Below are 15,319 nucleotides of genomic sequence, written 5' to 3' on the forward strand. Positions count from 1 at the left end.
CAAAAATACTGGGCCTTAGTGAATTTCCTAGGGAGCCAATGGTCTGGGCTACGTCAACTTACCCTTTCTTACCACTAAGAAAGAAGCTCAATGCCTAGTGGGTCTCTTTGAATTTTGTAGGCAACAAATACCTCATTTGGACATGCTTCTTCAACTCTTTTACCAAGTAACCCCAAAAGTTGCCAGTTTTGAGTGGTGCCCAGAACAATACAAGGCTCTGTAAAAGGTCTAGGCTATCAGGTAAGCTCTTCTACTACTTGAGTTTTACAACCCAGCAGATGTGGCAGTGGCAGTATATACACGTAGAATGAGATTCTGACAGACCTCCCTAGGTGAAGTGTAGTGCAGAGCTAGAGTACCTTTGAACGACAGCAGTAAAGGACTTTGAGCATATACTTGAATGATCATTTTGCCTGGAAAGAGAGATGGCCTAAGGTGGGATCTATATTGATTCGTGTGAAGTGACTTAATGATTTTGCTGGATGGTCAGGGATTTAGCAGGAACATGACTGGGAAATAGATAACAAGAAGGTCTGGGAAAGAGATAGGAAGATAAAATGGACAGAGTGAGAAAATAAATGTGAATCATTTCTTCTGCAGAAAAGAATCTTAATAATCAAGGGATAAGATAACTAGTCATGTGGAGGTCAGTCAACCTCTTTCCCCAGCCACTCCTGCTCACCTCCCCAGTGGGTTCAAGAACAAAGCTGCCATGACAGCAGGGATTGCTTCTGTCTTAGGGGTAGGGGAGGTATCTCACATGTCCCAGACTACTGACCAACTAGGCATTTTACCAGGTGCAGGCCCAAATCCCTACAAACCAGGCTCCACTCAAATGTGATAGTTTCCTTTATTTCCTATGTTATTTAATACCTATAGATAAAAACAAACTTAAGAGTTGTAATCACATTAGAACAATTAATCAAAAGAGAAAATCTTAATATAACCTTTAACAGAAAAAACAAAGCAAAATCCAAACACATTAAAAGAAGGGAGTGAGATGCCTGAGCAAAAATAAGAGTTAAGAAAGATATTCAACTAGTGAAAGCTAATGCTGACTTGAGAAGTCCTAAGAGTCTGATTGCGTATGATCAGAGCATATGACCACCCACAAAACAAAATACATACAGAATATATTCATCTTTTCTTTGCAGGAAATGTATAGTATTATTTATAGGTATATTATAGCTGTTGATTAAAAAACTTATTTTCCCTAGAGATTTATATCTACCTCAATACACTCTTTCATTGTTTTTATATTAGCTGGTCATTTCCTCTAAACCTGCTTTGAAAATGTTAGACTCTACTGTGAAACTAGACATTTCAGAAGGTTTTATTTATTAGTTGGAGATACCTCTCCTAAAATTCTCTAATGTAAAAACCAGGGAGCACCATGGTTAAAACCAGAAATATTTTTCATCATTCCTTTACATATTAGTTTTTAAAACATTTGTGTAATTTTTTAAGCTGTCAATATAAAACTAGTGAGAAAACAAAGGGTTAAATAAAGCTGTATAATACTGCTATTTTATGAATTTAGAAGACTTAAAACTTATACTAAAAATAAGAGAATTGAAACAAATCCTTCAAGTAAGCTATTTTTTGGATTTTCCCAGTATTCTGAAAGGACAAAACAGCTGATTTAAATATTCTATCTTCTGGAATATTCCAGCATTTTGAAATAAAAAGTGCCGATAAGAAATATTCATGAAAAAGTAAAAAATAACATTTAAAAATATTTACATAAACTCTACCTAATACATTGCTAAAATGAAACTATAAAGTATAACATCAGTATTCTACATAAATAAGCTAAAATAAAATGTTATTCTCCATCTTAAAAAAAAAACATTCTGTGTAGCCTCAAAAACTCTTGCAAACCATTTTTTCAATGTGCTGAAAAGTAATATGCCCCCCTCTACTGTTAAGAAACAGTAATATTCATAAAGCAGAAAACCAATTCTTTGCTCAACTATTGCCACCCTGTGGCTATAAGGTGGATCTTTCACTATACCATAGCTCCCCATCGGCTTAACAGGTTCTACAAATCTCTATTGTCTAAGTGACATAAAAGGGTTAAAGTTTTTAAAATAGTAAAAAAAAAAAAAAAAAAAGGAAAAAAGGTATTTGACTTTAAAAATGTATTTAGCAAACATTTACCAGGTCCTGTATTCATAAGTATGTGTTATGTTGGTTACAAAAATGAAAAGGACTTGGTCCCATCCTAAAAAAAAAATAAACAAACAAAAAAACACTTAAAGAGATACATGCATAAACCAATCTTAAAGCTAATGAATCAAGGAAAAGATAATGGATAAGTGAGCATGGATGAGTAAATGGCCTTTCAGGTCATTTAAACTTGAGATTCCTTTAACTGGTAACCTCACTGAAATTTTAGGATAGGGAATTTACGATGAACTGTCCTTGATTAAATTCCTGCCTGCAGGGGAAAGTCCCTTTTAAGGATAACTTGCTTGGCTCTTACTGAATATCACTTATTTTTGAGGTGCACATATATACACATGTCTGCACTTTGAGAGTAAGAATTAAACCAATGGGTAGGATGTCAACTTTCATTCCTATGTATATATACATTTTAATCCAATAACACGAGATGTTATTTCTCATTTATAGTTATTCAGACATCAAACTGTGTAAATCTTATTCCAATTCATATCAACAAATATATATTAAATCCCTACTTATGTGTAAGGCATTATGCAAGGAATGAAAAGGGTAAATAAAAAACTATCCCGACCTTCAAGAATTACAATCTAGGAGACGGGATAAAACAAGTTCACAAATGGCTCTAATATAACTTAAGAGTTGTGTGTGTAAAATAAAGGTAGCATAAAACAAAGCCCCAAGACATTCAGAAGGAGTTTCACCTGATTGGTGAAATGACCAAGGCCTAAAAGAACAGGTGATTTTTACTATGGAATTTGCAGGCAGGGAAGCTAATTCTAGGGGAAAGAGCAAAGGTAAAGAAATAATGCTTTGTTTAGGGAACAGCAAACCGTTTACCTTCTAAAAACATTTTTTTAAGCAGAAACCATGTTACAAATTAAATCTTACATAGAACCCCAATATATATAACATTAAGTGTAGTATTTTGTTGGTATAAGTGTATTTTATGAGTTCAAATTGATAGCATTTACTTATTAAGTCAAAAAATGTGAACATGCAGTTATTTTGATAAAAATTACAAACTGGTATCAGAGGTGAGAGATAAACAACTCCAGTTCCCAATTTTTGTATTTTGTTTTGACTGTCCACTACCAAGAAAATCCACTTATAATACCCCACATGTATAAGTGGGTGAGGAAACAGGCACTGTCATGCACTGTAAGTGGAAGTGTGCAGTCTGTATGTATCAAAACTCAAACTGTGTGTACACATTGACCTAGTATATATTCCATAAATAAGCAAAAAAATGTAAATGCTCACTGTACCACTGTCTGTATTAAGGGGAAAAAAAAAACCCAGAAACAACCTGGAAGCTCATTAGTGAAGGCCTGGTTAAATAAATTACGCTATATCCACACCATGGAATACCAAACAAGTATTTTTTCAATGAGATATACAGTGAGACCTCTGTATTCACAGATGCGGGAGCCGCAGAGGGTTACCTGCACCGTCTATATAAGGGACTTGAGCATCCAGGGATTTGGGTATGGCAGAGGGTCCTGGCACCAAACCCCCGTGGATACCTAGGGACAGCAGTAAGTACACTACACTACACATATATAATGATAAGGAAAAATATTCAAAGTTATACTTAAGTGAGAATAGCAATTTTCAGCAGCAGCAATGAAAATATACTGAGTGCTTATTATCAGGTACTTGTGCTAAGTGTTTAAATAATGAATTCATTTAATCTCATAATAATCCCATGACAGGTTTTCCTTTTATAAAAAAAGGAAAAGAAGATACACGGATATCAAGTAACCTTCCAAGGAAACACAGCCAGTAAATGACAGAAAAATTAGAATTCAAACCAAGTCTGTCTGAATCCAGAGCTTACACTGTTAAACATTAATAATGTAGTTCAAAACTTATATGTTTTAAAGTATATATATATATATAATTAGCTTATATTCATATATGCATACATAAAATCTCTAGCAGTATGCATTTATTAAAAATACACCTTCCAGCTTTGAGAAAGTGAGGAAAAGAAAAAGGGGGCTTTTATATTTCCCATAGTAACCTTCAGTGCTATTTACATGCTCCTTTTGCAATACTATTTTTATACTTTACAATTTTTTTCAAAAATCCTGATCACACAATAAAGACGAACTTTATTCATCTTGTAATCTCAGGATACTCTTCAATTAAATAGTTCCAGAAACTTCAAAGAGTTAAGTGAAAGATTTTTCACAAAGTTGAACCTTTACATCAATACCTAACAACTACTCATATTCCTCATCATAAATATGTCACAAAAGTACTGAAAGCTTCCAATAAACACTAAAATAAAACTAATGTGGTACCTTCAGTTTTCTTATTACTCTGACAATTGTTTTTGCTCAGTTATTACTCTGGAGTAGCACATTTAATTCACATGCTCAAGCCTGTCCTATCCTCACTTACACAACCGTTTGTGAGCAGTCACACAAAGATCTCAATTCAAAGACTGCTCAGATTGTCCTGAAGTTCAAATGTGCACTTTCTGTTCTATTCATTTATTCACGCATTGGGCAAACACATACGGAGTGCCCACTAAGAGTCAAGCACCGTGCTAGATGCTGGGCAGTTTTCTATAACCCACGACACTACCCATCGGTAAACTGTTTGGTACTGGTTCCCAAGGCGATGAGTACAGAAATTAAGACAGTTTATTTTTATACAGTTTAATATTGCCAGACATCCAATTTCATGTCCGCTAACTCAAAAAATCTGACTTGTATTTACGTCTATTTCTTCCATTTTATTTATCTAGTAATTCTATCGCATTTTACAAAATTATTGCCTCGGACAGATGGATTAAAAAAAAAAAGGTCATTTACAGAAAAGGAAAGTGAAGCATTGACAAGTTACATTACTTGCTCAAGTTCATAGTGACAGTAATTCTCTGATTCACCTCTCCACTGAATTAAGAAATATTTATGAGCCTGGTACGCCAGACACTAAGGTCCACACTGCAGCTACTGGGTAGAACAAGAGGAGCAGAGGGCCCTGCCTCTCCCAGTGTGAGTCCAACTTTACTCGGAGTCCCAAGAGTCGCCCTAGGCGCGTCACTAGCAACGCTCGCTTCTGATTTCCCTTCCAGCACTCGCCTGTGGAAGACGCGTGCAAAGCAGTGTGGGCAGCGCACGCCCAGCATGTAGATACTGTACAAAAGTACAACAAACGGAAGAAAAACACCACCACACGCTCTGTTCGAAGTGGCCAGCAGGTGGGACAAGCCACACCGCGGCCCCCAACTCTACTCCCTACGCCGGGCCCCGTCCCCGCCTCTCGGTCCCCGTCCCCGCCTCTCGGTCCCACCCACCCTGCCGGGCCCACCCCCTACGCCGGGCTCCGTCCCGGCTCCCGGCTCCACCCACAACGGCGGACCCCGCCCGCCAACGCGTCGCTGGCTTAGCTCCCACAACTCACTCTCATCCGCCCGAGCTCCGCCTTCCGCTGCAGCTCTGAGTGCCGCTTCAAAGAGCTCGCGAAGCCGCCTAGGCGCGGCCTAGGCTCCGTGGAATCAGAACTCTCGCTTCCGGAGCCACTTTCAGTGCCTGCGTCTCGACAGGGCCGAAAGAAGAGAAGCACTCGCAGAAAATGCCTGTCGGCAGCCACGGCACGGGTCCGGCACAGCGCCGCCATGACGGCTCCACAACCTCTGACCTTTGGCTTTTCCGCGAACGTGCAGGTCACGGGGCGGGGCAATGAGAGGTCCGCCCACTTGCGGAGCACTGTGGGCCGGTGGGCGTGGCCTAATCGGTGTAAGGTAGGAGGGTGGTGTGAGAGAGACTTAAGGTAAAATTGGGGGACTAAATCCTTGGTGGCTCAAGTCCCCTACTAGCAGCGACCCGCTAAGTTTTGCATGGAAAGGGTTTTAACTCGGAGCAATTTCGCCCTCGCGGGTGCCCTTTGGGCCTGTACTGCTGTAAATTCTGGTAATGCGACTCTTGCTGGCCCCGCCGCCTGCATGTCTTCCCCAGATGGCCCCAAGGCTCTCTCTGGTCGCCACCGCTCTTCAGGTCTTTGCTCAAATGCGAGGTTCTCCTTGACTATCTTATTTAGAATTGGAATCCCAGACAATATGCCACGTAGTTTACTTACTAGTACTTTTGTTTAGCGTCTGCTCTCTCGATTTGTAAACTCTGAGGGCAGGAATTTTGCTGTTGAATACCTGACAGCGGGCACATGGTAGGGCGCAAACACTTGTGAAATCCCGGATCTAAGTTTCGTTACAAAAATATTAACTTGAGACATTTTTGGTCACCTCTTAGCTACAATCCCTTCTAGGGAATTAAGGAATTTCGTAATGCCAAAACATACACCACCAGAGGCCCACCCTCACTTATGCTTTTCTCCCTACCCGCCCCATGTTAATTGCCAGAATTTGCCCACCTTCTTCAAAACCGAGCCTAACTCCATGCTTGAAGTGTTTATGAATTAAACTGTCCACCCAGCTTCTACCCAGCATTTTTATATTAATGCGCAGTTATCTGGAGGGAGGTAGCAAGCACTTTTCCAGCTCATTTATAAGTACTTGGACAGAAGGAAGTTTTATGTATGACTACAGCCCCTATTTTAATAATGCTCTTGACTGAGACTTTTTTTTTTTTTGGCCGCGCTGCGCAGCTTGCGGGATCTTAGTTTCACGAGCAGGGATTGGACCCATGCCCTCAGCAGTGAAAGCGCACAGTCCTAACCACTGGACCACCAGGGAATTCCCAATAATGCTTTTGACTGTGGATTTTAAAACTCTGATGTTCTCATCAACTGCGTAGACAGCAGACAGAACCCTAGAAGTGCACTAACCTTAGAATGGTGCGTGACTGTATGAATCACATACAACTTATTACTAGCCACCTGTTCGGCAGTCCTTAAATTCGGTGGAGAGCTTAAGATAAATTCTACTCCAGGTGAGTTCTCCCTTTTGGTGCATAAACCGTGTCTTTCCCTTGACCATTAATGCAGTCTTGCCGAAGATATTTTTGCATTACTTTTTATGGCTCTTGCTACTTCTGTTTCCCTTCAGGAAAAAGTGTGGTAAATTGTAAAGAGTGTTGACCAGTGTTCTTAGCTCTAGTTCGACCTCCCGTCCTCATCGCGGGGAAGCCAATTTAATGTTGCTGATTTGGTTTCCTCACGTAAAACCAAGTTATTAGCCTCTGTCTTAAATTTAAGGAAGTGTTTTGTAAACTTAACTAAATCAGCATCTACAGAACAAATGGGATTACTAATATCCCAGCTCTAAAATTCAGTAGATGTATTATCTTCGTGTCCTACCTCAGCCAGATGATAAATTCCTTCAGTACTGTGATAATGCATTTGGAGACAAACCCTGATGTTTTTAATGGATAAGAGTAAGTTTGCATCAACTGACTTCAAGTATGCCTAGTTCTCTGCCTTTGGTAGCGCATCAGAAGCATCAAATGAGAGAGAGGGTAAAGGACTGAGTGAATCTGCACACTGTCCTTGCCTGTATCAGTGCCAATTGTAAAAACAACCCTAATGGCAGTATTTCAACATCATGGCACTTCTGATCCTGCTGTATTCCTTGAACCACACTTTCCTTCTTGATTTATTAAAAACACAAGCTTCTTTCTTCCCATATAGCTTTCAAATTGTTAGTATGCTTTTTAAAGATATTAGTAATGGCAGATGACAAGTGAATAAAAAAGTAATTCAAGTTCTGGCTCCATGTCTACTGGCTGTGGTTTCATCTATCAAATGGTGACAGCACCACATCCTTGAGTGAGGAATTAAAGGAAATGGGTGTGAAATGCCCAACACCTACTAAAAGCTCAATAAATAGTGGCTATTAGTGGCTAGGTGGAGGTGACCAGAAGGTGATTTAGAAGTTCATGCCTCTCAAACATGCATGAAAAGCTGGAATAAAGATAGGGCTAGTGATACACCGGAAAGATATGAGTATTACTGTAAAGACAGTCATTTCAACCATAGAGATGAATACAGTCATTAAGGAGACTGTGTAGAAGATGACTAGAGATAGGCAATAACATTTAAGGAGTTGGAAGAAGAGAATACCAGAGAATAGTCAAACTGGAAAATGAGAAAATAATTAATTCTAGAAACCAAGAGGAAAACTTGAAAGCACATTGAGATGAAGCGTGTTAAAGTGAAAGTCACCAAGTAGCGTTTTATTTAAGTAAAATCCTGGCAGGTGATAGGCACATGCAGGCCCTGCCCTCTCAGGGCTCACAAACTAAAAGTGAGTTCTTTTGGCTCATTTTGATTTTGGTTCATTTTTATTTCACAATCAGAACGTGGAAATTGAAATCTATGGATTGTAGGTTTACTTAAAAGTGATAATGCTTTATTATTAACTGTAAACCAATATGGTCCCTATAATTAATCCAATTACAATGGGACAGTCACTAATTAATGGCCAAACGTCTCCTCATTATGTGCAAAAATCTGATTTTTCATCTGGGTCTTAAGAGCTATAAAGAAACACATGCAATCCTGATACAGGGCCTTATGCAGCCTCTCTGGCACAAATACAGCAAATAGTCACTTACAAATGTCTTTTTGTAGTCAGCATGTAGCGTTTTTGTTTGATACACTGAGTCCATACAGCTGCTCCTGGTTCTTCCTATACCCAGGATATGAAGGGTCTGGAGAGAAGCTGTATAATGAATGGATTCACCCACTTTGCTCAGCAGATAGGTAATACAAAAGAACCCATGCCCAAATTATAGAATTTTTATTGTTTTCAAATACTATACAAAAAAAAATAGACAGTATTATCTTTTCCTTAACAGATCCAGAAGTAGTGAGTCCAAATTCAACATGTTTTTTCTCTATTTCAGTAGTTTCAGTTACTACTAGGATAGTCCAATGGTTTCTCCTCTCTTCCATTGATTACTTTGGCCTCATAGGTATGAGAATTCTTGCTTTATTTCCCACAAACTCCATAAATTAAGGAGTTCCTTTGTAAGAAGGGGATAATTTCAGGAATTATTTTCTTCTGTCACACTTCTTGAATCCTTAAATATCTGAGATTTCACTCTTGTTGCTATGTTTTTCCAGTGTCAAACACAAAACACAGTAGAATGACCGGGACCCCTCTCTGCTGTTCTTAGTAATTACTGTGTTCTAAATTGCTTAAATATCTGTGAATTCATAATATTGAATCTTCCACAAAGACTACTTGGAATCATATTTCTAAGTCGATGTTTATTTTTCTAAATTTACCGTCCCTCTACTGTTTTGTTGCTTTTAAGAGGTAGAGTACTCTGCAACAGATTAAATCATTTCTAAATTAAGTGTAGGTAGATGTCTAGAACAGTGATTCTCCAATTTATTCTTTTACAACCATCACCAATACCCACATATACCCATCCCACCTTCCAACCCTAGTTCTATCATTTCTCTCATAAAGTAAGGAGACTTGAGGATATTTCACTCAACTGAAGAAACTGCCATCTTCTCCATTTTGCTTTGTTAAAAAGACAACAGTAGGGCTGGACATCCAAGAAACAATGTGATGAAAAGAAGATGTGATAAAAACAACTGAAAGACTAATTGGTTGAAAAAATACTTTAACAGCTATGTTGAGTAACCACAATATTTCTATAAAAAGACAAATTTCTACATGTCGACTCCTCTAGGACAATGCTTCAACAACCTTTGCCTTAAAGCCTTTTCCAGTAAATAATTTATGGTAGTCTAATACCATGAAGCAGTGATTTAAAGCAGATGGTAAAAAACGGCCTTTTTTTTTTAAAGCATAGATACCGGTTGATTATGTAACACAACAAGCTGTTTCCAGACCACTGGTCTCATAATAAATATTGAGACCTGTACTACTGATATACACAATTTATTAAGCTTTTCACATGTAATAGAGCATAGTTTCAGTTGCATCTGAAGTGCTAACAAAAGCTCCAGCAATCAAGAATGGCAGCATGTTATCAATATTTTATAACAATCAACACTTGTAGCTTTTCAGATTTGGATAAGATAATTTATCCCAAAGTAAATCTAGTCATGCTTTTAAAAAATGCTTTAGGTCACTCCAAGCTTGGCAATTAACATTTGGCATAAACAATAATAAAACAATCACAACTTGATAAATAACAAATACAACATTGTAGGCCATAACCATACACAGCATAAGGAAAAGATGGTGATGAGTAAGTAGTCATTAGAATTAATAGAGTACCTTGGCCTCCATGCAGATACTTCCAGAGGCTTTGGTTCATTCAGCCCTGACACTCAGTTTTCAAAGCAGGGGGCAATATCTACAGTATCATTTTGTAATTTCGAACACACTGAAAACAAGTAAGTAGAAAATGATGAGTTGATTTTTATTAATGCATTAAATCCTCAGGAGTTATCACCAACCCCTTAGTATAAAATTTTTTCAAGTTATATTAGTCATGTGTGCTTCTTACTGTAAATGCTGCTAAATGAATTAAATGAAGTCAACAGTGTTTCCCCTAATGTGATTGATTTTAGCACTTTTCAGCTACCTAGATCTAAAAATCTTTCAGGCTTTTGAACTGAATGTTTGAGGACAGTGTTCATATTTCAACCTATTGATAATACAATATGCTTGATTCAGAACATTAACTTACAGTCTATTCCAAAACTAAAATTTTAATCTGGTGCAAAATAAGTAGCTATAAGTGGCACAATAACCATGACGCATAATGACCATGACACTGAAATGGTTACTGTCACAGATGGTGATAAACAAGGATGTGAGGGCTCCACTCTCAAGTCGCCTAGGATTTTGAATTACTGTCTGTACATACTGTCACTTACAAAACTATAATAAATTGAATATTTAGTCTGGTGTCTTCAAACACCCAAGATGTAAGATAACTTATTCCAAAACAATATTTATCTGAAAATATTTTTTGTACCTGGTAGTTCTTCCCTTGGAGGTAAAGAACAATTTGCCAAAACTTTTAATAACCAGGATACAGAAAATTTTAAAGAACAATCTTACCTAGGAATCAAATATACAGAGATTCAAAGAGGAAAAAAGAAAATTGTATAGAAGACAAAGATCAAACTGGTATCCCAGATCCAGAGCAATTTTGTAAAGTAGGAAAGCAATTATGATAACCCACAGCTTCTTAGATCATTCTAGTGAGGATCTCCAGGTACTATGTATGTTTTTATAATGATATTTTCTAAATAAAGGGCCTTAAATGCACATAAAAGGGTGTTTCCCAGGAATAGAGGTTAAGATATTTTTACATTGTTCAACCCACAAACTATTTGGTCAAAGGAATATGTAAAGCTCAACAAAAGCACATCTGGTGGAAATTCATGGCAATGAATGTTGACAAGATGTGCTTGGATCTCGCTTGCAGCATCTGGCAGTGAGTAGCAGAACAAAGGTAGGAATCTCACAGGCTCTCCTGTGTCTGTTCTGGAAGAGGCTCCGTGGTGGTGGAACTAGCGTTTGCAGTCGAATTCAAGACTTCTCCAAAATCACCACCAGCAGGCTTGGTTCCTCCTACTTTAGACTTTTAAAATAAAAGTTCAAAAAGGAAGAGACATTAGGAAACATAAACTTCGCTGACTCTGCATAAAGTAACTCAAATTTTACTTTGAAGAATAAATCAGGAGCCTAAGAGCTCAGTGATTATTTGTACAGAATTTAGTACTGTTGTAATGTTCCATGCGGTCTCACAGAAAAACGTATGCAGTTTCCCTGCTGAAATATTCAAATTGGTAAATTCTACCCCTCCACTTTTTTCCCCTATCTGCTTATTGTTCTTCACGGGGAAGGTTGTCTGAAGAATTTTGTAAGGCCTATTATGCTAAAGTATCTACTGAACTCTTTGTATTTGGATAACACTTAGTGAAATATTATTGAGTAAAACAAAGGAAAGAAATATATGTACGTTTCCCAGTTACAGCATAAACTTTCTAACCTTTTGCTGCTTAAAGAGTGGTACATGGACCTAGAGACTCAACATCACCGGGGAGCTTGTTAGACATTTGGAACCTCAGACTGGCCTCCCCATCTCCATCTGCAGAATTGAAATCCAGGCTTTAACAAGATCTCCAGGTGCTTCCTATACACATTATAATTTGTGAAGCACTACTCCAAGTTATCTGGCCTGAAAATCTGTCAATAAATATTTGTTTGAATGAATTTATCTGCCCCGCATTTGTATACTATTGTATGCTTTTCAAAACCCTTACACATCCTTAGTGACATTGATGAATCTATGCTTCCTGCCCACCGTCACCCCCTCTCCTGCCCCCATTACATCTCATGACTGACCAACAGGACAGCTGACTAACATTAAGAAACCAGTCAATGATCAAGGATGCAACTCACAGTGGGCTTGCATCTGACCTTGCTCTTAGCTCAGTCTTGACTGGCCAAAGATTCATTAACAATTGGAATCTCGTTGAAATTTTCTCTCTCATTTCTTGTTGGCCTCCCACCTAAAATCTTTGAATTGCATGAAAAATGTGCATGACTTGTATCCACTGTATATTTATTAAATTTATGAAAACATTCCTTAATTACAAGAAAATGTTAAGACCTCTTGCAATTCACAAGTCTAAAACAACTCCTCCCCACAACTGGTCCCTTCTCTATTCTAAGACCATGAATGTCAGTAGTAACTCCCAGTCAGACTCCTGGAGTTATCCTTGGTCCTTCCCTGTCTTGTTCCACATCCAATCGATCACTCAATTTTTCTGTGTCACCTGTAAAGTCTAAATATCTCTCAACTCTGTCCCACTGGCACTAGCTCAACTCACCACACCAACATCTTTGGCCTGGATTACAGTGCCTCCCTTCCACCTTGTCTCCTTCTCCAGTCTCTCTCCCCTTAGCTCTGCAGGGCAGACAGTGATTTTTTTAAAATGCACAGAAGAATGTGCGACTCAGGTTGTTTAAAATCTTCCAGTGGCTTCCCACACTTTCCTTAACGTGGCCCACCCATCTCTCTAGCTACATCTCCTGCTCAGTACCCCACAGCACAGCAAAGTTCCTGCTGTTCCTCAAAGGGGCCCCAAAGCTTCAAACATTCCCCTCAACCTAAAGGTTTGGTTTCCATTTACATTACTGCATCCTCTGAGAAGCCTGCTCTGACCTTCCCTCCTGCCAAGCATGACAGAAATTCCCGCTACTTATCCTCCTGCAGCCTTGACTTCCACTGTCATAGCACCTTACCCTGTGTTTACTTTCACTGGCCATTTAATTGTCTAAACATCTTCAGAAAGGGTCTGTGTCTCTGTTGCTCACCATGGTATTTCCAGTGCCCAATACTCATCTCCCGGCACATGGCAAATGCTCAATAATCACAGTTAATGACTTGATCCAAAATCTAAATGTAAGTACATGTAGACCCGATGTTTAACTGAATATCAATGTAAGTTAGAAAATCTGCATCCCAAGCACACAATTATATTTTACAGCTTCCTTGGTGATATTTGTCTAATACACTATACTATTAAAAAAAATTTTTATTTGAATGGTGCCCAGTCATATTTAAAAAACTGATTTCACTACAATTTAGAGAGTCTGAATATACTCAGGAGGAAAGTACACAGTAAATGACCTCGAAGTTTCTCCTCTTCTTCAGTGTCAAAAGAACTGAGGCTTTCCTGGTTTTCCAGCTAGTCATTTAAAAAAGCTAATGCTCAGGGTAGATTTCAAGGAGAGGCTATGATATTCCTAAAACATTGAGAACTAAATCAGAGTAAAACCTTGACTTCTGGCAACGTACAGTTTTTTCAAACGCCTGACTAGGCATTAATAAAGATAAAGCAGGCCTCTGGTACTGTCGTAAAAGAATGACTATGGGGCTTCCCTGGTGGCGCAGTGGTTGAGAGTCCGCCTGCCGATACGGGGGACACGGGTTCGTGCCCCGGTTCGAAAGGATCCCACATGCCGCGGAGCGGCTGGGCCCGTGAGCCATGGCCACTGAGCCTGCACATCCGGAGCCTGTGCTCCACAACGGGAGAGGCCACGACAGTGAGAGGCCCGCATACCGCAAAAAAAAAAAAAGAATGACTATGATGTCTTTTTTGCTCATCAAACATGTATTAAGTAGCTGTGATATGCCAAGGACTACTCTAGGCCCTGGAGAAGCATCAGTGAGCAAAAAGAACAGGGGCCTGCGTTTGTGGGTTCATTAGAGCATGCGTGCTAGGGGGGTTGAACGAACAAGCTGTAGGAATGTTTGTACAGTGTGATTCCTTTTTGAAAAACATTTATACATTTATGTAGAAACAGAAAAGGTGGGTAGTAGCGTTTGTATGCGCAAGAAAAAAGGATTCAGATCATGATACAGTGTTTGGTTTTCTATCTGTAAGCATACCCTGATTCTGTAATTTTAAAAAGATATATTTAAAAGCAAGTGACTCAATTACAATTCTAAAAGACAAAATATGAATATTTTAAAGCTGATTTATATAAAACATTTTAAGATATTAGTTTTAACCCTTAGAAAATAACCACAGTAACTACCAGAATTTGTTTAGGAAGAAATGACCATATGGGCTTTGCACTTCTCTGTAGAGAAGTCTGGGCAGTGGATGGGAACAAAACAATATTTTTGGTCACTTGTGATCCTTGATGATTTTATAGTTTTGAATATAATCTTGAAGATAATACAATTTACAAATTAATAAAGCTGATTATTATGGGAAAATGTCCACCTTCACCAATATCAAAGCAATCAAAAAATAGGGGCTTCCCTGGTGGCGCAGTGGTTGAGAGTCCGCCTGCCAATGCAGGGGACACGGGTTCGTGCCCCGGTCCGGGAAGATCCCACATGCTGCGGAGCGGCTGGGCCCGTAAGCCATGGCCGCTGAGCCTGCACATCCGGAGCCTGTGCTCCACAGTGGGAGAGGCCACAACAGTGAGAGGCCCACGTACCGCAAAAAAAATAAAACAATGAATTATCAATGATGATCACCACGGCATCATCATAATAATAAAAATGTCCAATAATTAAGGATTGAACAAACAATACCCATTATAAGGCTATGTAAGCAGCCACTGAACATAATATTGAAGAAGAATAATGATACAGAAACATGTTTATGGTTAATTCTTTTCTTTTTTTAATTTTTAAATTTAATTTATTTTTTTTTCAGCAGGTTCTTGGTTAATTCTTTTTTAAAGTGTAACAGCACAGTCCTA

The 15,319-nt window shown here is 38.7% G+C and overlaps 2 protein-coding genes across 6 annotated transcripts in view; both read right to left on the minus strand.

Annotated features, from left to right (window-relative positions):
* The window catches only part of MRPS28 (mitochondrial ribosomal protein S28), a 102,346-nt gene extending 96,447 nt beyond the window's left edge, over positions 1–5,899 (minus strand). The window contains exon 1 of one of the 3 annotated variants that reach the window (XM_060127455.1): positions 5,602–5,858. In XM_060127455.1, coding sequence (XP_059983438.1) covers positions 5,602–5,817 — 216 coding nt within the window. In that variant the 5' untranslated portion in view covers positions 5,818–5,858. Of the gene's footprint in view, positions 1–5,601 lie in introns of all 3 variants that reach the window. The other 2 variants (XM_060127456.1, XM_060127457.1) reach the window with 2 other exon arrangements.
* Positions 5,900–8,877: 2,978 nt separating this feature from the next.
* Positions 8,878–15,319, minus strand: part of TPD52 (tumor protein D52) — a 120,204-nt gene continuing 113,762 nt past the window's right edge. For 2 of the 3 annotated variants that reach the window (XM_060127460.1, XM_060127459.1), the window contains exons 6-7: positions 11,557–11,672; positions 8,878–10,463 (exon numbers count right to left, since the gene is read on the minus strand). In XM_060127460.1, coding sequence (XP_059983443.1) covers positions 10,442–10,463; positions 11,557–11,672 — 138 coding nt within the window. In that variant the 3' untranslated portion in view covers positions 8,878–10,441. The remainder of the gene's footprint in view (positions 10,464–11,556; positions 11,673–15,319) is intronic. The other variant, XM_060127461.1, reaches the window with a different exon arrangement.

This window comes from Lagenorhynchus albirostris, chromosome 17 (genome assembly GCF_949774975.1).
Source record: "Lagenorhynchus albirostris chromosome 17, mLagAlb1.1, whole genome shotgun sequence".
Lineage (NCBI taxonomy): Eukaryota > Metazoa > Chordata > Mammalia > Artiodactyla > Delphinidae > Lagenorhynchus > Lagenorhynchus albirostris.